General features: G+C 35.9%; 1 protein-coding gene across 1 annotated transcript in view; it reads left to right on the top strand.

Moving 5' to 3' along the window:
• The window catches only part of AHI1 (Abelson helper integration site 1), a 90,004-nt gene that overhangs the window by 24,873 nt on the left and 38,183 nt on the right, over positions 1-26,948 (top strand). Inside the window, exons 15-18 of the mRNA XM_009882328.1 lie at positions 2,734-2,864; positions 4,063-4,203; positions 6,165-6,367; positions 19,119-19,236. Of these exons, the coding sequence (XP_009880630.1) occupies positions 2,734-2,864; positions 4,063-4,203; positions 6,165-6,367; positions 19,119-19,236 (593 nt within the window). The remainder of the gene's footprint in view (positions 1-2,733; positions 2,865-4,062; positions 4,204-6,164; positions 6,368-19,118; positions 19,237-26,948) is intronic.

Here is a 26,948-nt window from a genome sequence, read left to right as displayed (position 1 = left end):
CTTTTAGAGTAGAATATCCAAAAATAACTAGATTACTTGAGAGCTTAAGGTGGCGTGAAGGAGAAGACACTAGTCTCCTAAAGACAGAATTAAGTATTAAAAATGCAATCTGGGCATGAAAATAACTTTGAAATTATAACATTTATTTATGTGTTAATTTCTCATTGTTAAGGCTCTGGAAACAGTATTTTGATGATAAAATGGAATGAATATTGTCATCATACATACATCACTGCATATTTCAGTATTTATTATGGTATATTAAGCAGACGGGAAGATATTTTAATTTAGTTATTGATGATTGTCTCATTTTTAATAGTTGTGAACATGATTATTTAGTAAAAACCAAGGCAATCGCAGAATCACTCGAGTTGTTGAGGTTGGAGAGTGTCCAGTCCAACCTCAATAATCATAGCATGACAGCATGTCATGCAGGGCTTTTTCCAGCAGGGTTTTGAATATCTCAAAGGATGGAAAGTCTATAACTTCTGTGGGCAACATGTTCTAGTGTTCATTCACCCTCAAAGTAAAAGAAGCTTTTTCTTCATATTAAATGGAATTTCCTATATTTCAATGTGTGTCCATTTCCTCTTGTCCTTTCGCGGGGTGAAACTGAAGAGTCTTACTCCTATCAGTTACACGCATTGATAAGATGCACCTAAACGTTCTCTTCTGGAAAGTCATGTTAAAGATATGAATGCTTTTTCTAAATGATCATCCCTAATTTCATGGGTTTCCTTCCTTGCCTCACCATGCAGAAAATCAAAGGTCCCTGGTGTTTTACGTGAAATTACCTGGGGGAAATAGCTCTTTACGCTCTCATAGTATGAGAAAGTATGTTCTTTTAGAAGATACTTCTGTACATACATACACAAATCTCAGTCTTAAATGATATACTGGGTTGGATGTTTCAACGAGCTGAAGACTTGCCAGTCTTATAGTGCACTCTTCGTCTTCTACTCTAAATGAGAAATTATGAGCATGCTAGAAGACTCAACTATCCACTCAATTGAAGCATGAAATCTGTGTATAACAGAGCAAACCTGTAGTTTTTGAAGCAGATAGCGTTCTTCTATCACTACCATTCCTAAAAAGTGCAGAGAGTTTTAGTTTTGAGAGAGAAATGGACATGCACACCATGTCCTTCTATGTCCCACACCTTTGGCCATGTATTCCTAGCATTTCCTTTTTATCGGCTCTGGAGATCTTTTGATGTAGGGTAAGTCAGATTGGCAAACTGATCTGACTGAAAATCAGCCTACAAATACAAATGATTAATTTTCATTTTAATCAACTATCTGATCTAACTCATCTGATAGCTGCCCAAATACTAGAGAAGAAATGAGGGAGAGCCTGGGAAAATAAGGGTGGAGAGGACAGCAGCAGGACTGCTGCTTTGACCACAGCCCACAGTTACATTGGCTTAACTCGATCAATAAACCACAGGGTCAGATACTCAGCAGTGATAATTTTACACGTCAGCATTAACTGTTCATTCTCTGCATGAGAAAGGAGGGGGTGGAGGTCACAGATCAACACAATTCACTTTGATTGACAGCTAGTTTTTCTTAACTTTCCTCTTTCAACTTGCTTTTTTGATCTTTTTGGATAATGCTGTTGTCCTGTCACTCAGGTATGTGATCAGGGATTTGGTTTTGTTTCAGATCTCTCCTTAGGGTTTCATATGCAGGTTAGTTTTACATCTTGCAGAGCTCTTCTACATGACATCTCAGAGATACTATCTATCTTATTCACACAGCTAAAACTCTTGGGCTATTATGGTCTTGTATTGTGATCATTAAAGCATCCTTTTCTCTTGCTTGCCAAATAGAATTGTATCTAAGGTATATTTTTTCAAAATATTGTTAAAAATAATTTTCCTGTCATATTAACTGCATTGCACTTCTCCCAGCATACCTCTGTTTTTTCTGCAGTGGCCTATGGCCATTCTTCTAGCATCAAATTCTGCATCTTAGTGTTACTGCTGTGTTAGTCTCCATTTTGAACTTTCATATCTCTTTCCAAGCTGTACCTCATGTTTGAGATACCCTGTTACAAGCTGGCTTATGCTTCTTTAAAATCCTTTTGCAGATTCTCTCTTATTTGATGCCTACAAACCGACAGTAGTTCATTAGTAGGTCATGATTACTACGCTCATAAATAGTGTTTTACTGAAAAAAGATTAGGATACCTAAGTAGCACAATAATATTAAAAATATTAATGTGAATAGTGAATCAACATCCATGTCTGAAATTTGTTGATTCTAGTGCTGGTTTTCTACCCAAAGAGACATTAGTCTGAAGAGCTAAAGAGAGCTGCTGGATAAATTTGAGCACTACTGGGATGTAATTGAGCTCAGAAAGCATAATGAAAACTTTTTTGGTAGAGCTTGGAGCAATAGTGCCAATTTTCCAATTTTTTGCAAAGCCCAGGATGAAGAAGATGCAAATTACTACATATATATCTGTTCTCTAGATCTGAGAATTTCTATTTTCTTCTAAAAGACAAGGTTGTACACTTTCATCTATAATTTCAGGTGCATTACGAAAGCCAGGGAAAAGAAAGGGTAAACACTTCACTCTGCAAAAGGTGGGTGCTTGCATATCTGTTTGGAATAGGAGGTGTATGGATTTTTCTGAGGAATCGGGGGGGGTGACGACTGATACTTACATAAAAAGTTAGATTTTTCTATTTTGAATCTGCTACATTTGCAAACTATTCTTTATCTTTAGCTTGGCTACAAAGAAATACATAGGTGCCACAAATTACAGAGAAAAGATTCACAGCACCTTAACACCGTGTGGTACATTCCTGTTTTCTGGAAGTGAAGATGGAAAGGCTTATGTTTGGAATCCAGAAACAGGTAACTAATTATTTTATGGTCTTAAGCCAGGTTATCAAGACTGAGGGGGAAAGGGGTTTGTAAACTTTATTGAAACACTTTTGATGTGGAATAAAACTTCAGTAAGATATTCTTAAATCTTGAAGCCTTAGCTCCACCTTTTAAATAGCTACTATTAATCTCTAAGATTTAATTTCTTAAGCTCAGCTTTAGCCAAATCAGTCTTTCAGTTGTGTTTTTTGGATTTGGGGATTAGGCTTTTGTTGAGAACCACGTAATCTGTTTCCCAGGGGTGATCGGAGACTGAATATTTTTGGCCTTTGAAATACAAGGTTTCTTCATGAATTATTCCCCAAACCCCGAGTAGTTTCAAAGTAGCTACCAGAATCTTTCTGGAAAAGTGTTAAGCAAATGTGAGATAAAGACTTTGTCATCTTCATTGTACAGTGGGGTGAAAGGGACGAAAATAATAGTAGAAAGTAGGAGAATACACTTTTTGGTTTTGATGAGTTTATGTTCTGTCTCCAATTGTGATGTAAATAGTTTTTTAAAAGGAAGAAGCAAATATTTTAAAACTGGCAGCTAACCAACAGTTCTGTTTGGAATTTTTTTCTACATTTCTAACTATATTAACTTGCATCTGTGCCACTGCATAATTTCTCTGAAAACTTTAAAAAAAGAATAAAAGTAAAAGGAGGGAGAAAATTTGTTAGTCGTGTTTTCACTGAGCTTTGGCTCTTGCTTACGCACTGTACTTTCATTGCTCATACCATCAGCTGAAGAGCTAATTTTATTTATTTTTATTTTTTTACAATTTTGTGCTCAACTTTCACTCCTATGTCAGTATTATATAATTGAAATCCACAACTGAGATAGCGATCTCTGGCAAAACGCGAGCACAAACAAATACTGTGGAACGCCACCTTTCCAGAACTTGCTTATCAGAGCAAGAGAACTCAGCTAACCTGATGCATCCTCTGGGGTTTCCTGCAGCTGTTGCAACAACACTAACTTTTCTGACTTACTGAATAACTTAAAAGCATGCAATTTTTTTTGTTTGTTTTATCCCAAATACTACTTTTCAGTAAGGAAATGGACTGAAGAATATTTATTTACAGTGGCAGTCACTGCACTGTAGTAATACAAGCTTTCACCAACTGTTATTTTGCTGTATCAAATATGTTTCCAAGGTATTAATAAACATATTTCACTTCTGTAGGAGATCAGGTGGCCATATATTCTGAACTCTGCTTCACATCTCCACTTCGTGATGTTGCCTTTCATCCACATGAACACATGGTGTCATTTTGTGCCTTTGGTCAAAACCAGCCAATACTTGTATACATTTATGATTATAAAGGTACAGTATGAATTTTCTTGATACACACCTGTAAATATTTTATTTTTAGAAGTGATTTACTAGTCTTTGTACTTCTTTTGAGGGGAAAAGAAAAGTCATTTGATGATAATACATGTCTTTATCCTGAGAGATATCAAAACCCAACTGGATGTGACCCTGAGCAACCTGTTCTAGGTCCCTTGCAACCTCAAGTTTAAATGTGTTGTTATATGTCCTCCTGTGTGATTCTTACACCACTTCATCATATATAGGCAACATCTTATAAATATTTAAAAGCCTTTTTTTCAGTATCAAAGTTGGATTATAGAGCCAGAAAATACTATCATTCTGAAAATAATGAACAGCTAATATAAATCTCATTATTTTGTGCTGGCTATGCTACAAAATAACGTTAAGGAGCTGTATAGAAATGAATTAATATGAGAGAGTATAGACTGTTTTACTAAACAAGTGTTATATCAGTGGCGTGATTATGTGAGATACACGTTTGTTCTTCGTGTGGTATTAAAGATAGTGATAAATGCTAGCTTTGAATTTTTGATATACAAATAAAAATTCAGACTGTCCTTTGCAGGCTTTTCTGATGTTGTGTTTTTGTGGTTAGCTTTAGCAGTGTCATTGTTTCAATTAAGGACATTGTTTCAGATGTCATGTTGCAGCTAGACAGAAGATAATGTTAATACGAACTATACAATACATTTTGCATATCTGTAGCAGATTTTTGTTTGAATTATGTTTGCAGTGAACATCGTTTTATAAAGCTAATCATGTCTTTATACATTTGCTTTTTAAATAACATGTACTAATGAGATTACTCATATCAAATCTCACAGTTTAGGTTATTTGTCTGTTGAACTGGTTGACTTTTACAGGAAAATAAAGTGAAATGACGTTACAATCAATATTCAGTGCTAAACTTCAACCCATTAAGATATCTGCATTGTAGAGAGCAACGGAAAATTTTTTGGGTGAAGGATTTCTTTAAAATTTTTTGACTACTCAGCAGACAGTGAGTCTTTAAAAAGCTAATAGGGTAGTTTAATATATATGTGTGTGTATTTAGAGATCATGCAGATATCACACTGGTAGTTATTTGTATCATCTGACTGCTTAACTAAGTCACTGGTGACAGTAAGATTTTGCATGGGTTGTGGTCTTTTTTTTTTGTCTGTTACTAACTTCTTGTTCCTTTTTTGGTTAAATGCACACACTTTGCTTTCAGAAGATAGTCTTACTGTGTTAGTGTTGAAAGAGTTAATCATATAGTAATACTAATTTTAGTCACTGACACAGTTTTTAAGACTCCAACAGAATGAGTTTTACATACACCAACAGTTTTATGAATATCTTGGACAAAACTTTCATGAAGAATTCTTTTAACCTTTGTTGTCTTGAGACCACAGTACAAAAAATTGCAAAAGTCAAACAATTTGTTTAAATGACAGTGAGCACAACTTTCATCAAAAGTATCCTATTCTAGAGCAGGCTACTTCCTAAGAATGCCTCCTGTACCTGTACATGTGTCTAGCAACTTCTGAAATTCTACTGAAGTTCACTTGAACTAGGCTGGAAAAAATGTGAAATGTACCTAGTGAAATAGCTGACTTGAACTCAGTGCAAGCTATATAACTTTCTTGCCATTGAAAACATTCCTTTCTCTTCCCGCCAATATTTCTGCACCATTATTTATAAGCAGTAAAAAAATGTAAGTTCTGTGTGAGAGGTTACTGAACACAGGTAAAAGAAGGGAGACGTGATCAGGAAGAGTTAGGGGTAAATGGGGTAGTATAGGGAAAATTTCATGTCATTTTCAGATTTTCCGTATAACACTAATAGTACATATTCTGATGGTGTTTGACTGAAGACATGTCTGGCAAAATGACAGTGATCATTCAACTTTTTTTTTTTCCTGTGGCAATGTAAGGCTTCACCTAACACATTAATATTGGTTATTTCTACAGTTGCACAACAGGAAGCTGAACTCGTAAAAGATCTCAGTTCATCACTTAGCACAGCTGCACCAAGAGGGCCACAGTTCTTTAGCAGTTTTTCTGAAATTCCTATGCAGAAAAGTTCAGTGATGTCTCCAGCAGATCAGTTTGTCAGTGTTGCAAGAACATCAATGAGAATGCAGAAGGTGAAACAAAAACTTGATTCTGTTATGGTAAGTCAAATGTAATTAATTTCCAGAATTATATAGTCTTCTCAGCCAAAGTTCATATTCTCAGACTGGTATATGTAACAAAACATATATATGTAGTCTTGGGATCTGTTCTTCAGAAATGAATACATCTCTTACTAATCTGGTTTATCAGAATTATGTAGTGGTTCCACGGAACCATGTAGCTAGGTGAAATATATATGCCTACAACTATGAGAGAGTAACTTTCAGCTACTGGAGTTTTGTAATCCCAGACTCCCATTACTGAATAACCAGTTTGGGGTGAGTAAGTCCACTGTGAGCAGAGTCATGATCGAGGTTTTCAACAGCATCCTCCAAACCCTCTACCCAGGGACCGTATATATCGGAGATGTCAGAAAGGTCATCTGAATCTTCTTGCTGTGTGGTCTTCCAAACAGTACAGGATGGCAGTTGAAAGAGTCTGCATCCAGTCTGAGGCCCCATCCCTGGAGGTGTTCAAGGCCAGGCTGGACGTGGCCTTGGGCAACTTGTTCTAGTGGGAGGTGTCCCTGCCTATGGCAGGGGGGTTGGAACTCGATGATCTTCAAGGTCCTTTCCAACCTAAACCATTCTATGATTCTATGTCAGTCATGGAGCAGTCATGATTATTAAAACTGAGAGTGCTTCCTTGCACTCCACTGAGATACTGGGAGGAGATTTCTTTTCATCGAAAGGACTCTTGATGCTCATCTTTTAAGCGATCCAATATGAGACTAGGGGGACAGCAGTACTTCCTTTTCAAGCAGGGTTGTTTCTTGCATGTGGGTGCAGTATTGCCTGCCGGCATTAGCAGAGATTCTGGACAGCCCCAGCAATATAATAACACTAAAACTTACAATTTCTACTAATTTGTAATTGGGAATTACAGCTTTGGATGCATATGCATTTACATGTGTGCAGCTCCCTTTTTCTTGTGAAAAATGATGCAAGTGCAGGCTTTGCTGGAAGGCTTATTAGAATGTGTACTCACATAAATACTTTGCTAAAGTGTTTGTCAAACTAAGCCTCATAAAAGTTGTCACTCAGCCGCATAGGTGAGAATGTGCTAATACGTCTGGGTGCAGACAAGTGGAAGCAGAGAAAGAAGTCTTTATTTAGCCACACAGAGGATGGCAGGCTGCCCTGTGATAGAGCTGGAGTATGAAATTCCAAATGAGAATGCAGGTGTTATCTTATATGTATTTGTCTGATGGAGAAAAGTAAAAGCAAATTGGAAACTATGTGCGCTTTTTAGTGGTCTTTTGGTCATGTTTGCATGCCAGTGCCTTGTCACAGACATGTAGGGATTACCATGTTGGGACAAGCATGTTGGCAGCATACCTTCTAGACAGTAAACGTGGCCTGAGGTCACACCTGGGGTCGTGATTTATGAGACAAAGGTGCTGGAACCTCCAAACAGCAGATCTGCCAACACAGGGGTCTCTGGGTTCAATGCGTGTGAACTTACCAGCAGTGACTAATGGATATAGAATTAACTTGTAAGTGCAAAGTTTGGAGGTCTGCAACTTAGATATATGATTTGAAAACGTAATGTGAATACATTAAAATTTGGTTTAAGCTAGATATAGAGAATATTCTGATCCTGTATGACATTGGGTTTTTTGTATTGTGACCGGTACCTCCTTTTCAGGTCCCTTTAGAACCAAAGTTATTTTCTTTTTTTTGTTTGCTGCCTAAACAGGAACCTCAGTGAATGACAGAGGAAGTTTCTTTTCTTCTCTTTTTTCTCCTGTGCAACATGACTCTTCTTGTTAGCCCAGAAAATGTGTAATTAGAACCAAGAGTTGAATATTGGGCTAAAACTTTAGTAATTCACAAAAGCTAGGATATTTTGTTCCAAAAGGTGAATATGAGTTTCTCTGTGAAACCAGAATGCAGAATTGGCTTCTTCACCACTAGAGAAATTACAATACAGTGAATCTTGGCAGCAGATATTATTTATCTCTGCCTCAAGGAACTAATGCTAATGTATGTTTCTATTCACAGAAGTTTTTGATAGGAAAACAATTAACCCATCTCTAGTCATTGAAAGAACTCATAAGTACTTTTCATTCACTGTTAGTATTTATGTATTTAAAATTTCACTTCCATCTAGCAATCAAAATACCTGTTTAACTTTGCATAACAAGGGGGTGATAGAAGTTATGGAGATGTGGGGAGAAGGGCTTCTTTTAAAGGTGTAATATCCTAGCTCTGAGACTGTGATTTTTAGATGTCAAAACTTTTATGCCATAATTTGAAGGAGGAAAAAAAACTTGTAGCGCTTAAGGACAGCTTCTATATATACTCTGTAGTACTTGTTCTGGAATCAGTTATATGTTGGCTGCCTCGTCTCTTAATATGTGAATACTTCTAAATTAATTAAAAGTATGTTTGGCTTTTCCAGTCTTTACTTTGTGATGTATTCTGGAAAATGTTAAAAGGTTATGAAAGCGGTTACCAAAATTCTGATACTCAGAGGGTTTTAAATGCGATATTAGACAAGTAGACTGTAAAAGTATCCTTTCCTGTATACAGAACTACTTACAAATGTTTGATTTTTTTAATTTTTTTTTTTTGTCCTTTGAGTGTATTTATTACTATGCAGGAATTCATTAAGGGAGTAGGTATCATGAGAGAATCTAGAAGCTTATACCCCAGATTGCATCAAATGTACTGAACTTTAATCATTAAGCTCTATGACTATAAAGTATGGTTGTATATGATGCTTTGGTATAGTATACATCAAATGCTATACTGTGTAGTCCTTCCAGATGGTCTCCTTTTCGAATTGAGTTGAGATGCAAAATATATCTTGTTGTGTGAAAACAGAACAGAATTTAAAGCCACTGCTTTTCAGAAAAAAAAAAACATGCAATCTTTTTAGTGAACACATAAACATGATACTGATACTATCTAAGCCATCAAGTGGAAGAAGCTGGAAACTTGTCCTTTTGTCTGCAAAAAAGACCTAGAGGCAGAGCTAAATGCCAAAGCGGTGTGTCTTTTTTTATGCTGCCATTGTCAGTACTGTAAGAATCTGTCCTCCAGGTCATCTTTGGTAGATTCTGAAATGCCATGCTCGGCTTCTGGGTTTTAGTGCTTGAAGAGGAGAGTTCTATAGTAACTTACTACAGCTTCTACCTGAAGACGGAAAAGCAGAGGGTCGTAATATGTTAAGTACTGAGGACTTTTGTTAAAACATTGCCAATTCTGTGAATGTTTTTGGCCAAGTGCAAGATGATGCCGTAATGTCTCTGCAGGCTGAAATAGCTTTTTCACTTGATCATGCCTGCAATACAAAATTTTTATCTACAAACTGTCAGAGAACGTACTGATATTCTGTAATCTTATCTATCATACGTATAAGAATTTTGCAGTATTTTTAAAGCCTCTTTTTCACTGAGTAAGTTCACAGAATTGTCTTAATTTTCTCTTGTTTCTCCCAAAGAAAACTTGGCAAATGAATAGGAAGCCAATTCTTTTTTTACTGTGTATACCGTAGTTGCAATAGCAATTAAAAAACAAAAAAAGGCAAAAAAGCATTTAATTTTATTTCTTATTGTCCTGTTTTGAGGTAAAACAGGACCAATTTTGTTCAGTAACTTTGCTTCTTAGCTAGACCTCTTCTAACCACTGTAGTTAACAACATATTGTGCAGGCAATGTTCACTCTCAGTGATAAGACCTATGTTTATAGTTGATGCCGAAGGATGGTATGCAGAGAGGTTCTTGCTTATACTTATTGCCATAACCCCCAAGGGCAGCGAACTTTGTTACTTGCCCCGTTGGAGGGTTGGAAGCAGAAAAGCATAGAGGGGTCACACCTGCGGGGAGGAGCGGACAGGACAGGTGACCCAAAACTGACCAACAGGGTATTCATCCCATCTGCTTCATGCTCAGTATAAAAACTGAGGAATCAAAGGGTCAGATCTTTTTCTTCAGTGCCGGCATCTGTGGAGGACTCTGTCTGTTCACCTGCCTTTGATCCCCATCCTGAATGCAGATCCGGAATCCGGTTCCCATCCATTTCTGAGCCCAGTCTGGGACTTTCCCAGTGCCAGCTGGTGATGTGATTGTCATCCTGGGAGCCTGATACAGTTTTGTACATATTTTATTATTTCCTTTTATTTTAATATTTCATTAAAGTAGTTCAGTTCCTTCTAAACTTGTAAGTCTCTCTCTCCCTCCTCTCTAAACTTGTAAGTCTCTCTTCCCCTCCTCTGCCTCTCTCTTTGAAGAGGGGTAGGGAGGAGCATCTGTTGGTCCCATTTGGGGTCCCCCGCGTCCCCAGTAGCTGATTTGGCCTAAACCACAACACTTACTCAGCTACAGTTTTGTTTTTAATAGGTTTTAGGAAGTCATAAGTAAGATCCATTCCAAATTGAATGAGGAAGATGCTTGTGTGTTTCTACCTAGGAAATCCAGCATGAACCCATATATTCAACATTGTAGTTAGTTCTGGACACCCCTTCTGAAAAAGAATGTAGTAAAATGAGAAGTTCAAACAGGAGTAACAGAAATGCCAAGAGCTGTTGAAGAGCTTGCATGTAATGGGATTCAAGTGACTAGAGCTCCTCAGCTTTGCAGGTTGTGCAGTCAGAGATGAGTGAAAGTTGTGATGGAAATACATGAAATCATGAACAGTATTGGGGGGGGGGTGTGTGTGTGTGGAATGTTTCTCACATCTGAAGTGGGTACATGCACTGAAGTTACATACACATAGTGCTGTGAAGGCCAGAAGCATACCTGGGTTCACAGACATTCGGGGCAAATTTGTAAAGGAGACGTTCAACAGAAGCTATTGGCCCAATAATCGGTGTTACTGCTAGCTGATGCTCAAGAAGTTCATAAAATGTTGAGTGATGAAAGTGGAAGGGCCCGTAGGAGAAAGGTCACTCTAAACTTATGCACCTTATCTACAACAATTTACTGTTGAAAAATGTGAGGATGGATCTTTGACCTAACACGGCATCATTATTCTTATGTTATGGAGTGTATGTATATTATACAGAGAGAAGTTATATTGACAAGTGTGTGTCATTATGTTATTTATGAGTGGGTTGTGTGGTAATTCTCCGTGAATGGTACCAATATTCTTTTCATTACATCAGATTAGTAAGTAATTTCAAAAAATCCATTAAAGTTTAGTTGAATTTTAAAATGTTATTGTTTACTTTTCTTCCAGTTTTGATTTTGTTGCAATTTCAAGTCAGATGGCCCACTGCATGATACGTTTGGGTTTTAGTTTATTAATTATTGTATTAGTGGAGACCATGATCCTGTAATGTAGGCAGTAATTTTCCTGATGACCTGTGAAATACATTCCACTGGAGTAAGGGCTTTTAAATTAAATAGGTGCTTTTTGAATAGTGCTGTATACTTTTTCCTATTCCTCTTCAGAGTGCTAGGAAACGCTTTTCTTACTCTAAGAATTTCTGTTCCAATTACTACTTTAAACATAGCTATTCCCACCTGTGAACTTATAAGGATGTGTTTTGTAAGTCATGGTGGAACCGCTTTCAGATCTGAAATCCTATAACCCTGTGCATTTCATTTACTGGATACAAAATTTTCTTATAAACCTTTTTTCTGTTTGCCAAGCAGATCCTGTTGTATCATTGTGATTGCATAAAGTGATTGTTGCTATGAAATGGCTGAAGTATTACTAGAAGACTTATATAGGTAAAATAAATAATAGAATATGAAAGTTTTGCCATAATTTTATTTTGTATTGTCTTTAAGAAATAGTTTGTTATAAAGGAAGGTTTTGGAAATTGTAATGAATTTTCTTAGTCAATTAATTGAATTTGCCAGTTTTAATTATGTTGCCTGTGTTAGAAAAAGTTGAACAAATAGCTATTTTTTTCTGTAGTTTGATTCATTTGTTTCCCCCATCTGTGAAAATCTTACAAAGCAGGTCAGGTCTTTAAAATCTGTAATATTTTTCCTATGTTAAAATATTCTTTGCTTAGTAAGAAATCTTTTCTAGGCATTCCTCATTTTTAGCAAACATCAGATGAATTTTAAAACAACACAGTCAAAATAGATGTAAAAGAAAGGAAACTGTTGTCTTTATTTTGTAGATAAAGGAACTTTGGCGTACATGTGACATGGTTAGTTTCACAAACTCTGTCCTCATACTGATCTGTATGGATTTACCACAGTTAGTTACTTTGCAGTAATTGTTAGTCTTCCCACGCTTACACAGTGAATAAAAGAGAATAGGTAAAATATCTTGCTTGTACTATTAAGTAAAGGTCATTGTCTGGATAGTTACCTTAGAAATAGTTAGACCATTATAAATACGCCTTCCAGCTTGGCAGCAATGCAGCCTGAGCCTCCCCTGGAGTAAGATCTGATATCAGAACTCTGAAATTCCCCACTATAGTGGTAGCTACCACGGATCATAAAGAGACTGAAATGGCTTTTTAAGATAAGGCTGTACTTCGAAATATCTGGTCATGGGAATATTTGTTGCATTCCCTGAATATGTAATTTAGTTATTATTAAGGACTTTTTCTTCTTTCCAAGTTTCTATTTAGTGTTAGCAATAGATGTAAGGAATTTCTATGTCAAACTATTTCTCTACTGGTTTTTTTCGTTATATTTCAAATTATAAAGGTTAATGAGGAATAGTGAGTATCTTTTGTTGGATACACAGATTCCTGTAATCGTAGGGAGTCATTACAAATTTTACTGTGAATATGGAATTTAAATCTGCACGCTCTCAGCCTTTTACTCAAGTGAAGTAAGTGACCTGTATGAATCTAGTTAGAGTATCAGGGCAGTAACACTTACACAGCAGTGGTCTTTCATCTCTGCTGTAAGCACAGGATCTCTGTCTTTAATTCTTACTTAATGTTTGCTGACCTTACTATTTGAGTAGAGGTTTAAAGTAGCAATAATAAGCTACAGTCAGCTGCAACAGAAGATTTTGTTCCACTGCTGACCTTTTCTAACATCATGTTTCTCTCAGTGGCTTATGTTTTATATAGAAGGTTTGTCAGACATGAGAAATGAATTGCATTCATTTTTTAACGTAAAACTATATCCATCATAATGATTTTATCAGAGGTTAAAATAAGATCATGTTAAACACTTTTAATGTGTGTAGATTTTACTGATTGGTCCTTTAATTTTATTTCCAGTTTTACCATCTTTGTTTTCGTGCCATAAACATTTGTATAGTGTTAAGGAAAAGTTACTCACTGTTTTCTCCTTGCTGAACAAAGTAAGCAGGGACATCTGAGTAATACTATGTTTATTCAAATCATATTTTAGAGCAGACAAAGCTAGATTCACTCATGCTGGTAAAAGACAGCAAATTACATTTCCTTGTGCCAGCTGGCTTATTGTCACCAAGGTCAGGAGAAAGCAGCTTTTATTAAGAACTTTTTATGAAGAAAATACCATAAATGTGGGCCGATACAATTAATTTAATAACATTGTTGACAACTTTTTTTTTTATTATTGGGGCTGTGATACAGTTTCTTGCAACATGTTGGGTGCAGAAAGGAACATTGATCATGCCTCAAATACTGAGATACTGTAAACTGAGAGTTAAAGAAGGATATACAGGATTAAAACTCTACGAAGTTTTTAATAGTTTCACAGACTCCTTTTATTTTTAATTAGCTGAGGAAATCAATTTGATTTTCATTTAGTTAAGAGATACAGAAAATAACTATATGTTTGCACCCAAAAGTGCTGCTTATACTGGGGAAATCTGAGGTGTTTTTTATGGTGTGGTGGGATTTTTTTTCTCACCTTTCTCTCTTTACATTGCAGTTAATCTCTGGAATAAGCAAAGAATAAGCAAATGAGGGCTTGTCAGCATAAGAAATTAGATTACGCTTTTTGTTTTGTTTTAAATGCATGATTTTAAAAACAATCTGGTGAAGTGCAAGACTGGTTATGTTTTTTTGTTTTTTTTGTTTTTTAAATAATAGGAATGATAATGAACTTTTCATAGAAATATATCTGGTTTTAACATCTCTGTGAAACCAACCAACCAAACCCAAATTCAAAAGCACCTACCATAAAAGGATTTTATACGTGATTGGAAAAACCTAGAGTCTAACCAAATACTTGGGGAGGGATGGGGGGGGGGGGGGTGGGTTACAAATGTCTGAGTAGTTACATGATTACCTGAAATTGTATACTGTATTTAGAGTCACCTCCTCCTCACTTTTGCCAACAGGTACAGGGAATAGGTTTCCGTATGTATTTGACAAGCTGTGAGTCAGAAGAATTTCTGGTGTCTGCTTTCTTTAGTAGGAGGAGAAATAAAATTGTAGGACGAGTATCTTTGGGTGTGTTTTGCACGTGACACAGGTTGCATCCATTTTTGATCTGCAGAAAAAAAAAGACATTTTAAAAATGTAGCTACTAAAGTCAAGTCATGGATTTACCCCCTCCTCGCCCACCCCGGTCATATTTTCTTTGATAGCAAGAATCATAACCAGCTGCAGAAGAGGTCACAGTTTACGAAGTAATCTAGTTGGCTCTTACCAAGCAAGACAAATCTACTTTTTACTGTTATTGGTGATGACATTGGTCAATTCTGCTAAAATGAATATATCCACTCGTGTTCTTAAGCTGAAATGCCAGTTTCATCCAGTCCAGGAAAGGTCATACTCTCTGTGCTTAATGGCTGAGTGAGTCTACACCATCTGTGTGTAACTGAGCCTGTATTTAACTGGTTTGTGTCTTGTACAAAGAACTGGGTTTTCCTTGTGACGAAAAGAAACTCACTATTCCAAATTTTTATAGTCATCTTAATTTCTTCTTAACAAAGTTGTGAGTTTCTTAAAAAAAAAAAAAAAAAAGCAGGAAGAAAGGTTTTGTGGTAAGCCTGTAATTGAAATGCCGGAACTCTCTGGCAGAACTAAGGAATTGAATATATAAAATTACTGTGTGATGAGACATATCTGTAGACAGTGGCTATATCTGAACTGTAGGATCAAGCACCTTCTAGCTTCAATTTTCATATGTATGGCGAGGTCACTTCTGGGCTTCTATGGAGGAAAAACAATGCAGCACCCAAGTTACAAGGGAACTATATTGCCATCTAGACAAGTTCCTGATCTGGGTAATCAGAGTAAGAGGACTGTAGGGAGCATCAAGGGAACACAGTTGCTTCAGACAAGCAAAGTATGTATGTTTCTGTTTTGCTTATGTGTAATGGGATTATCTTATTTTAGCTGTCTTTGGTTTTCCCATTTGGTTTAGAAATTACTTAAGAGCATAATAGATTTGTCTCTAAGTGATTGCAGTACACCTACCACAATATAATCCCAGCCTTCGCTGGAGTCCTCCTAACACTACTGTCACAGAAATGATTGCATTTTTATGTAGATGTAAACTCTATTCACACTTACATTGCAAATTTAAAAGCTGTAGTACTCTACCTCCTACTTTAAGCATTATCGCCTATGTATTTTCTTCTTGCGTTGATAAACCTAGCAGAATTTGTGTTTTGTTTTTATTTCCAATTGTCATCTTTTAAATTCATCAGAATCGTGGTTTAATAATGTTTTTAAGCTGTCGTTAAAAACAGTATCTTAGAGGCCTAAAGTTTCCAACAGGAAGCCTAAAACTAAAAGAATAAGAGGTCGTATAGAACTGGCCAACTTCATTTGACTTGCAAGTATACATGGAAATGTTGATAATATTGGTTGCAAAGGTCATAAAATTGCATTCTCAGGAAAAAAAAGAGAAACTGTTATTGTCAGCTTGTTCAGTTCTGCATTATTCTGTTTTTTGTCTCATGGAATTTACTTTTAACATGAAAGCTAGTTCCACTGAAAATGTTTATTTGCATAATTTTCATAGAGCTGCCCTAACACAAAAAGAAAAGGCAAATCATCTTTGTTTAAACTTGGCAACAATTATGTAGGTATCTTTTTTCCCTAGAAAAACTATACGAATGTTATAACTCTTAGTTTTACTCAATTCAGGATAGTAGTAAACTGTGTCTTTGATAAAGCTGTGGTTTGTGCATGAAGCAAGCAGAGCCTGTTGTGAAAATTAAGTAGATTGATGGTTGGCTATCTTAGCCAACTTTGCTCGTTGTTGTAAAGGTATTTAGCAATGCCTTCCCACAGCATGCATTTTTAAAAAAAAAAAAAAAAAATGATTGCTTCACTCTGTTCTGTAGGTAGTTTGTGTCTGTCTGTTGTAAGAGAATTCATTATTCTTCATAGGACAGTGTACTTCACCTGGAAACAATTCTACCAAATCATTAGTCCTCACTTATTAGCTGAGGGGTTCCTTTTTCTGTTACAACGTTGTAGGGTTTTCCCCTCTTTGGGCTTTTTGGAGATTTAAATAATACTTAAGAGCTAGTGGCAGAAAGGTCATAAAAACTCTGATTTTGTGTTTACTTTGGATGGGCAGTCTTTTATAGCTCTCCTGCACTGAGCTTCACTGCCATTAAGGGGAGGAATGAATCACTACTGTAAATTTAAAATTTTCTTTTTAATATCTCTTTTATAAAATTGTCTTTTATCTTGTTTTTAAAGATTTGGAGAGGAAGGAAGAGTTGTAAGATAGAACTTATTTTGCATTTTTAAAAGGCCACTTTTCTTAAATTTTCAGGAGCGTACATTCAGTCTTCTAATGTACGTGTCGATTGCATTTGATTTCAAAGCATGCTATTTGTCATGTATAATGACGGTATTTGGGTAATACAGCAGGAAAATAAAGAGAAGGGGATTAAAGGAGTAATTTATACACAGAGTTCGGTATCTCTTCTATAATTCATTCAAGCACACTATCAAGGCAAGTTCCTCCTGATATTTTTTTTTTCCCCCTCCAGGATGAACCAGGAAAGTGTGTCTTAAGTGCTAGTTTTGAATAGTTTGCTCTGCTGTGTTTAGTTTGATTTCCAAAGGCTGCTATATTGAACCCGTCTTTGTTCCCTGGTAGTGTCTGAAAACAACTTTTTGATAGCAAATTTGAAAGAGAATTCCAAAAAGATTTCATGAGAATGCTTGAGCGGAAAACATGCGTTTGTATGAGTGATGATGTAGTGTGCACTCAGCAAGAAATTCATGGAGGGAGGAGATCTCATTTCTCTTGCTGCAGAAAGGCTCTCACTAGAGCTAACCATGCATAAAAGAAGATGAAACACTGGGAAGCTGAGCTTGGCACATTTGCAGAACAGATTATTTGCTAGTGGCTTTTCACCATATTTGTGTGTATCAGAGAAAACTTTATATTAATGAAACCTAGTCACTTGCATATGTAAATATCAGAATTGATTATTGTTGTTCAGAAAAACAGGCCTCTCCATTCTGCTTACATTTCACAACTAGTATTTACTAAGTCTGTTAATGGTAGTAAAATCTAGCTGGTTTAATGCTGTTTTTACTATGTTCAATGGTTGATCTGATTTTCTGTCTTGCTTTTCTGTCTGGTCAGGTTTGGATTATAGTCATTGCAATTGCCCACAGTTGCTGAGACAGTACTTGACTAGTAAAAGACAGTTTTTATTATAAACTTCTTTCAGTAGAATGAAATCCATATTGCTACACAAAACCCAGATACGTTAAGATGAAGGTCTAGTGTAGTAATACAGAGGAGATGATAGCAGATATCCTCTATGGCCCAGTCAAGTTACTCAACATATGGTTTTAGTGGGATATTACCTGCATCCCAGTACACCTGCCAATCCCTCAGTGTTTTGCGTTATTGAAACCTGTTGAATTGTTTAATGTGTAGTAAATGATAAAAATAGTAGTTATATAAAGTATATCACTTCCCGAAATAAGCCACTGATTCACTTTGTTTTAGCTGTTTCCTTTTTTTAAATAGAATGTAGAAGCCTGTAGATTGAAAATTTGCAAAACATCATTGTTCTATTTTGGACGATAACTAAAGTTTAAGGGTATGATTTAGAGTTTATTGAGGGGAAGGAAGTACTCCACTGAGCGAGCAATTTTAGTTGGATTAAGTGACCATATGCATTTATTCGAGATTGTGAAATGGACCTGACTTTTGAAAGAGTCAAGAATTATGTTGGTTTATGTAAAGAACTCTCAAAAATTTTAGCATATGAATCTCTTTTGTTTGAAAAAACAAAATTTTGTTTTTATTTAAGGCCTTTTTTCCCTTCCCTTCCCTTTGACTGTATTATCAAGACAGACAGTGAAAGTATGTTTAACAAACAGTAAAATTCTCAATTGGAACATGTAAAAACCTAAGATTGTCATAATATATTTTTTCACATAGGCCCTATGGGATACTATGCAAGAGTAAAGTTTGGGAAAGGTTTTTGCTTTGTAGTAGCTGCTTTGTAATAGCTGCATGTATATCAAGAAACTCCATAGCAAACCAAATTTTAACTACATTATCTTTGTTGCTATGGAAATTAGGACTGCAGATATTTTTTTGTTTAGCTTATATAAAGTGTCTGGTGTCTTGGTCCAAGTATGATTTATTGATTTGCAGAAATCAGTTTTGTGTTAGGAGTGTTTTAAGATACTTTTTTTCTCTCATAATATTGAGTAATCTCTTCATAGATGTAGTTTGAGTACTCAAAAATGAGAAGTTATTTTACGTTTATCAGTTTATAGCCACATAAAAATGTCATCCATTGAAATTGTTATTTATTGTTGACTTAAGTCTTAATTATTTTCCTGGAATATAATTGTTATTTACAGTAATCAAATATTTCTCTTCTAGCTGTTGCATCAGTAAGTAACCCAGGAAATTACACTTCACTTTCTGATTTGTCTTTCCTATTACAGGCGAGCTCAAATCTCTTGCTTCCTGCGCCATCATCGCTGTCACCACACTCCAGGCTAAGACTGCCAGGCACTCTGAGCACTCCACTGAATCCTCTGTATTCTTTCACTACTAAAAGTGGTAAGTTTCTTTCTTCATTTCTTCACTCTCTGTAGGCTAATAAATTCCATGAGGATTTTTGTCTGCCTTTATAGATTTTGCTGTGCTCTTTCAGGGAGTGTCCTGGTTGAAATATATGTGATATTGTTTATAAAGTGCAGTGTGATACAGTCTAATACTGGTATATGTTCCCTTGTAATGCTTTTTTTTCTTTAAGCTGCACACTTATTTATTAGTGCTGTAAATTCCTAAACCAGTATGAGATTACCAGCTTTTCTTAATTTAATATTTTGATAATATTTAATACTTACTGAAGTATCTTAAATACAGACACTGAAAACCAAAAAAATCATATTTTTAAAAGCATATGTGTTGATATAAGAAAACAGTAATAAGAAAAGCAGTTTACTTAAGACCTGTAGTGCTCGGTAGCCTATTTGCAGTTGTGTTTAATCTGGTTTCAGGGGGTTGTTTCTAAAGACATTTTGTGGTCAAAGATTTTGAGAAAAAGGTAAGCAATGAAATGCATTTTTGTGATACTTACTTTGCTAATAATATCTTTTGCGTTGCTAATCATAATATTTAATAATAAAATTGATAATTCCATGCCTCTGTCTTTTTTGGGCACCTATAAGATAAGACAGAAAGTTGGAACTTTCGTTTTGAAGTGGTTTTGTTTGTATCCTTGAGAAGAGTAAAAAGTCCAGGGGGAAGGTGGAATATATAATGAACTAAAAACAGGTAATAGAGATTTAAAGTGTGGATAGTAAAGATAGGAATAGTCTCTATAATTATATACAACTGTCTCCTAAAGGCAATTTTCTTCGCAAAGTAGTGCTACTTTTCTGAGTAGCAGTGGAAAGAGTCCTTAGCATGATCTAAAAGATTGATCACTAGTCTCAGAATTGCCCTTAGTCATTAATTCACAACGCAAATGGCCATACAACAATTAACTTCTGTATTTTCATTTTCTGCGTTAACAAAAGAGCTCAGAGCCATAAAAATATTTGTCTATTGCACAGCAGATTCTTATTGTTTCCAGAGTAAGTCTTACAGAAACAGAATACATGTGCTGTCTTACATATTGTGAATATTTTAAACTAAGTGGAGTAACCCTTTAAAGAATATTAACACATACTCTAAGTTGTTTTAAATGGCTGTACCTAATATTGCTCAAACCAGTACATTTTATTCTCTTGAATTTTACTTTATGAAGAAGCACAAATAAATGTGTTGATGGAGACTTCTTAAATAGCATGAACAAACATAGGTATATGTTACAGCTGTTTATGTGTGCTCCCAATGTAGTTGTTTCCAAACCTGACTAATACTTCAAGACAGTCTTCAGGTACAGGCTATTATTTATGCCAGGGAAGTATAGTAAAAAAGAGGTGTGTTTTAATGGCCTTTCAGCAGTCAATGAAAGCAATGAGAAAATGAAGATTCTTAGGGGGGAAAGACCATAAAAATGCTAGCGGACGACAATTGAAATGGATTTTCCTGTAAGAAAATACCTTAAAACCATACTTCTCTGTCATTTTCGGGGCCTCCAAGTTGTTCTACTGTGGTAGAATTGTTTTCAGTGATACGTATGAGAAAGATTTACTCATCTATTTCATCTTTCCCCATTGGTTATAAAGTGTGAAGAAAGGTGCTTGTGTTCATAGCTCCTAACTGTCAGTTTAATTTTACTTTTGAATAATAGAAAATTTGTACTTAAACAGATCAATTCATTTATGGATTCTGCTGGAAGCAGAAAACCTTTTTTTTTTTTTTCTGTATAGGTTTCGTATACGTAATATATATGCTTTTCTGTACTTACGTTATTAGGATCTTGCATCGTTAACAACTACCTGTAATACAGAGATTCTTCATTTTTGTCCAGCATTTTTTATGTATTCTTGAGGGTTATATTGGCAGTTATTCAGTCTTCTCATTCTCACACTTTCTTGTCACCTTTTGCTGTGTATTTAGTGCTTCTTAAAGCAAAATGCAGAATTCCCATTACAGTGAAATCCCTACAGGCAGTATGTGTAAAGCTCTGTAAGCGATCTTTTTAACCATGTAACTTGTGTATATGCATGCTGTATTAACTTGATAAGGTTGTAGCTGATGTCTTGTGATATGGGCAGTGTAGTAGCCTGGATGCATGCAGCACTTTCTTCTTTCAACAAGACAATTTAATTATCTAGGTCTTGGCGTTAGGTAGAAACAGTGGGAAAATGGGGTATCCACCTTTGTAATTTATGGGCAGTAGCAGTAATACTGCAGCTCTCTCCTGACTTGGGTATCGCCCCCTGGAGCGCACCACTAGTGACTGGTCTCCAATGAGATTTCATGCAAGTAGTTGCAAATGTTTGATCCCTACAGCTCAGCCAATTTTCAGTCCTCTGTGCTGTCTGCTTACACGGTCCGGACTTCATCAGTTTGTCTATGAGAATGTTAGGGGAGACAATGTTGAAAGCCTTGCTAAATTCAAGGTTCACATCTACCGCTTTCCCAGCAATGCTGTAGAGTGCTGTGAAAGAGATATATTTAATGTTTTGTCAAGAGTATGGTTAGGATTACTAGAAAAAAGTAATGAATTTTGACAAATAGTAATTAATGAAGTAAGTACCACAAAGCAGATACAAGACATGGATGAACTTGTTTCTTATGCATTATAAAGCACTTCATTAGAGAGATTTCTTAAAATGTAACAACATTAATTTAAATTTAAGAAAACATGTGTTGTGTGCCTTTCTCTCACAAAGTTTGTGTTAAGTTTGAGAGGAAGGCATGGAACTTAGGGTTTTCTACTGTCTGTCCTGATAGCCTGTCAGTTGGGATATTTTGTCAGGAGTGTAACTCATTTTGCCATATGAGGGGTTTTTTGTGTCTGCCTCAGTAAAGCTGCAGCTGTGTTGATAGCTATTTCAATGAAGATTGCTAGCTGTGTGTCTTTGGAGAAAGTCATCCCCTTTGAGTTGGTCCTATTTTTCACTCTACTCAAATTTCTCCATGTTGTATATATAGCAGATTACTTTATTCGTACTTGATTATTGTTTAGTACACTTTAGGGAATCTGTTCCTAACAGTATGTGATTTTTAAGCTTGCTGAACTTTTTAATTCTTTTTTTATTTTTTTGTCTCAAACCTGTCTTTGATAGTCAGAATGGAGGTTTTACCTTCCTTGAGCTGTATAGCTCTGCTTAGGCTCATGCTTCAGTGCTAATTTTATCATACGCATCTTGCGGTGCTACTCTGCAGCACTGCACTGTAGCATTATCCAGGCCTTATGCATTCCTATCTTTTCCTTATATTCTCATCTTTGTATCTCCTTCCAGGAGATAACATTTCCTAGCTGTTATTTTTTAAACAAAGAAGGAGGCAGCAAAAGCTCCAGCTTTGTTACCCGTTCTCTGAGAGACATTAAAATCCCTTCTGGTTTTGTTTGCCTGCCCTCTTTAAGATTGTGAGCATCTTTGGACAGTGAAATCACCTTCTGATACTCCCAGACACTGTTTTGCAGATCCATGGCACGCCATAAAAGAAATGGCTTGTATTTTTAGGCTTTAAAACTACTCTTTAGTAACTCCCACTGTGTTCAGGGCATGTTTTCTAAAATAAGTTTTAGGTTTCAAGTCATTGCAATTAGCAGTGACCCTAATTGTTAACCACGTGGGAGACTGAAGCTCAACTATAAATACTGCACAAATCTTTTCACTAAAATTTTGACTTCAGTAAAACCAGTTAATTAAACTGGCTCTTAAAAATTAATTACGTATGTGCTAGAAACGTGATGGTTCTTGCATCTTTAAAAAATCTCAAAAACAAAAAACACAACGCTTTGGCAGGGTTGAGGACAATTAGAAATTTTCTCTCCATTAACACAACTGACAGTCAACGTTATTTTCTACCTGAAAAAGTGAAAGCTTCAAAGCACTCTTTTTTCACTCTCTGAAGACACTAACAAAACTGACTTTGCGTTTACGTCCTCTGTTATATTTGATAGACTATTTAAAACTTTTTTCAGTCTCAAGCAAACAGTAAAATAGGTTTCTACATCAAAGATACCGAAAATATTTATGCATGAACTAAATGCTCTTAAATTACTGTTTTGATTCTTGTTTTTTAGAAGCAGAAAAAGGAGGTACATCAAGTAACAAAATTCACATTTTTGCAGTGATACTTCAGAAACGCTGTCAAAAGTTATGTCCTCATATATATGTTGGTATCATTGATTACTTTTTTCAATGTTTCATACTTTCTCCCCACCTCTCTAATGTCTGTTTTCAGTACTACCACAGTCCTGGAGAACTTTAATGTTTTTGTTTGGTTGTTTAGGGGGTATTTGTCTTTCTTCTGACATAATTTTGTGCCACTTAAGGACGAATGTGTGTAGAAAGGTAGTTCAGTGTAGCCTTATTCTTTTCATGTCTTATTAAGAAACTGTTAGAGGAAAAAAGATTTGTGCAAACTATCATTGCAAATGTATCAAATTAACAATTGAATTCAGTTTTCCCAAATAGCTTAGTTTTCTAATTTGAGAATAAACAGTAATAATATATCATGAAAAGATGTTAAAAAAGATAACAGAGTATATATTAATTGAAGGCTGCGTGCATGTGTGCTATGTGGTCCAAGAATAACATGAAATACAGTATTTGCAGTGTATCTCGCGCTGTGTTTGGATACAGGTTGGTGGCATTTTCAAAGAGGACTGAAAGAACTGATTGACAGACAAAAGATGACTAAGAGAAGGCATGCGGTACAGCCAGCAGTGTTGCTGGCTTTCCCACACTGCTGTGGTGAAGTTAGATAATCCTGACCTTGGGGGACCATTTTTGTTCAGTGGGAGTGCCAGTAGGAGCACTGGTTGGAGACATCTGTTTGTTGGCATCCAATCCATGCAGGCAAATTGAATGGCATAAAGATCACTGCATACCTACATTGTTTATTTTTGTTATCCTAACATATTACTGTAAATGCTGTATTTTGTCAAATTTTAAAATAGGAGTGGAATCTCCTCGTATTCATTTTTAAAGAGAAATAGCTTTAAGTAAAAGACTTGTGTAAAACGCTTCTTGTGGAGAAGATAAAGATAAGAAAAGAACTCTTAATTTTGTCTTGAAAGAGTCTGGGTATATCCATTCCCTGTTAAACTGTAATGTGTGTTGCCTCATTAGCTCACCCAACAGCTTCATTTAGATTTGCTGTTATGGGGAAAGCAATTAAGCCTGCAGGGCTGCACAGATCAGAGCTATGGAAATTTGCCATAATGCCTAAGTCGCTTTGAGATATTTCTTTTTTGCCCCCCATCTTCTTAAAATTGGGGCAGGAGCATATTGTGGCAAAGAGTACCAAAGACGTACCTAAAACTAGCTCAGTACCCACGCTATTAGTTGAAAGTGGGTTTAGTGTAATACAAGCTGCTAGGAGGAATAGTTGGTGATGGAAACTAATTTTCATTACTTTTATGTATGAGAAGGCTTACAAAAGGGAAGTAGGTAATGTTTAACAAACTCACAAAGAAAGTCTCTCAAAGTCAGTAGGAGCGGTGAGTCTGCTGGGCTTTTTTTGTTATATTAATTAAGAAAATAATGAAGTGGCATTGAGGCCTGTGCAAAAGGATTTTAGTAGGTTTTTATTTTCTCCTATCAACCTTTACATTCATTACCAGGCTTTATTTAAACTATAAAGCACTGCATAGTCACAGAGAAATTATGATAATGGATTGTTTTACATCCAGTTACCAGAATTTCTCTTTATTTTTCAAAAGAGAATGAGAGACCTGAGTAAAGACAAAGTACTGGCTAAATACCATAGAACAGATATTCAGCAAATGTGAACTGACTTAGCTACACTGAAGTTAGGTTAAAATATTTTTACCAAAAGCAAAAGAACATTAGGTCCAAAATGTTTTTTATATATGTCTGTGTGTTAATTTGAATGGGAACTCCCCTGGGGAAAATGATCATTCATTTTAAGGTATTCATGTCTCTCACTTTTACTTAAGGGAAACGTATAAGAGAGAAGGGAAAAAGAAAATAAAACTACATTTTATTACTATTATTTGCTTATAGCAGAGTGGAAGAACTGTAAAATTCAACTTAAAAATATTTTTCTCAAAGTTAATTTTATTTTAAAACAACAGAAACATCCATCACAAGATTTTAGTTTTTTTTTATGCCTCTCTGGTTCTTTTATAATCTAGTTGGCTATGCTATCTACATTTTGAAGGAAAGGCACTTGAATATTGTGTCTCAGTTTCTTCACTGCAAATAGAGTACAAAGCCTCCGTTGTCACCTGTGGCAAACTTTGGCATGTGCTTCCCTATCTTATTCCTTCTGCTCAGTCACTAGAGCCACCTCTGGGATGCTCCACCTTGCAGCTGACCTTGGCAGCAGATAAAAATTAAGAGTACCAGAACACAGCCATGCCCTCACCATGGCTTACAGGCAGCTCAGGCAATTTTGCAGGGGAAGGAACCTCATGAGAGCTCTGTGACTCTACTGTGCCACCAGCATCAGCCACCAGTGGTTTGGCTCAAGACGCGAGTACAGGACCTTGTTTTAAAGTAGAAGAGCTGAGTGTTTACAGTTATAAAATGAATAGTAAAAATGAATTTTTAATTTGAAAACAAAAGGTGTATAAATAGATTCATCTAACCACAAAAATGTTCCAACAGAATAGTAAAGACACAGAGACAAAACCATTAACATTAATGACAATCTAGTTCTTCCATTTTAAAAGGTTGGTTATCCAGTTTCCTCTATCTGATTGATAAGATGTTATAAATGTCAAAAGAGTTTGTATTTTCGAGTTAAACTTGCTAGAATTGTTTATACTGACATCAAAGACACACATGTTCCTTTATTATATGTTCTTTTTCATGTTTCTTCTAGGCAAGTTAATTAAAATATTTCACTAAAAATTACACTAAATACAGAGCACAATAACAGCAATCTTTGAAGATTCCAAAAACTTTATCAAAAGAACACCATTTATATTTACTTGAAATTGGTGTATGTTAGGGTAATTACTGCTGTGCCTTCAGGGTAAAGGAAGTACTCTCGGCCAAATTATACAAGGGTGTGGATTAAATGAAGCATTACTCTCTGTTTGGCAGCAGTGGATATAGATTGCAAAATCAGGGTGTGACGTAGTACTGTGGAAAGACTCTGCCAAGAGTGATTTGGCCTGAGTGTGCCCTTACTTTCTCAATTATGTGGATCCTAAAACAAGCAAATCTAATTAATTCCTAAGTAGAGAGGTCCTCTTAACTGTTTTCAGTCTGAGCTTGTCTGTACTTTCAGATAGACCTTGTCTGTAATTTTTGAGCTATTGAGCTGCAAGCCAACAAGCATTGACAAAGAGCATGCTTAAATGCAATTCTAGCTGGTTTCAGAAGTGGAAACAGTTCTTCTGTTCAAGGACTGTGCAGTAAAGTATCAATTCTCTGTCCAGTAGAAAGTTCAGGTCAACAAGGATGCTGTCTGTACAGCAATAATAAGCATGAGTGAATAACATGAGCAAATTATGAGCTCCAGTCCTTCTGTCCCTATCATTTCCAGAGGAGCTGAGAGGACTGTGCAAAAGACCCAGTAGCAGCCACGGTGCACAGGAAGGAGGCATCTCCCTCTCCCAAGAGGAGACCTAGGTCCTTTGACTTCATACCTGGTTTTGACAAGTGATCAAAAACCAAATAGATTAAAAAAAAAAAAAAAATCTGTATTTTTAAGATACGTTA

This window comes from Charadrius vociferus, unplaced genomic scaffold (assembly GCF_000708025.1).
Source record: "Charadrius vociferus isolate BGI_N301 unplaced genomic scaffold, ASM70802v2 scaffold13, whole genome shotgun sequence".
NCBI lineage: Eukaryota > Metazoa > Chordata > Aves > Charadriiformes > Charadriidae > Charadrius > Charadrius vociferus.
This window is presented reverse-complemented; position numbering and strand designations above follow the sequence as displayed.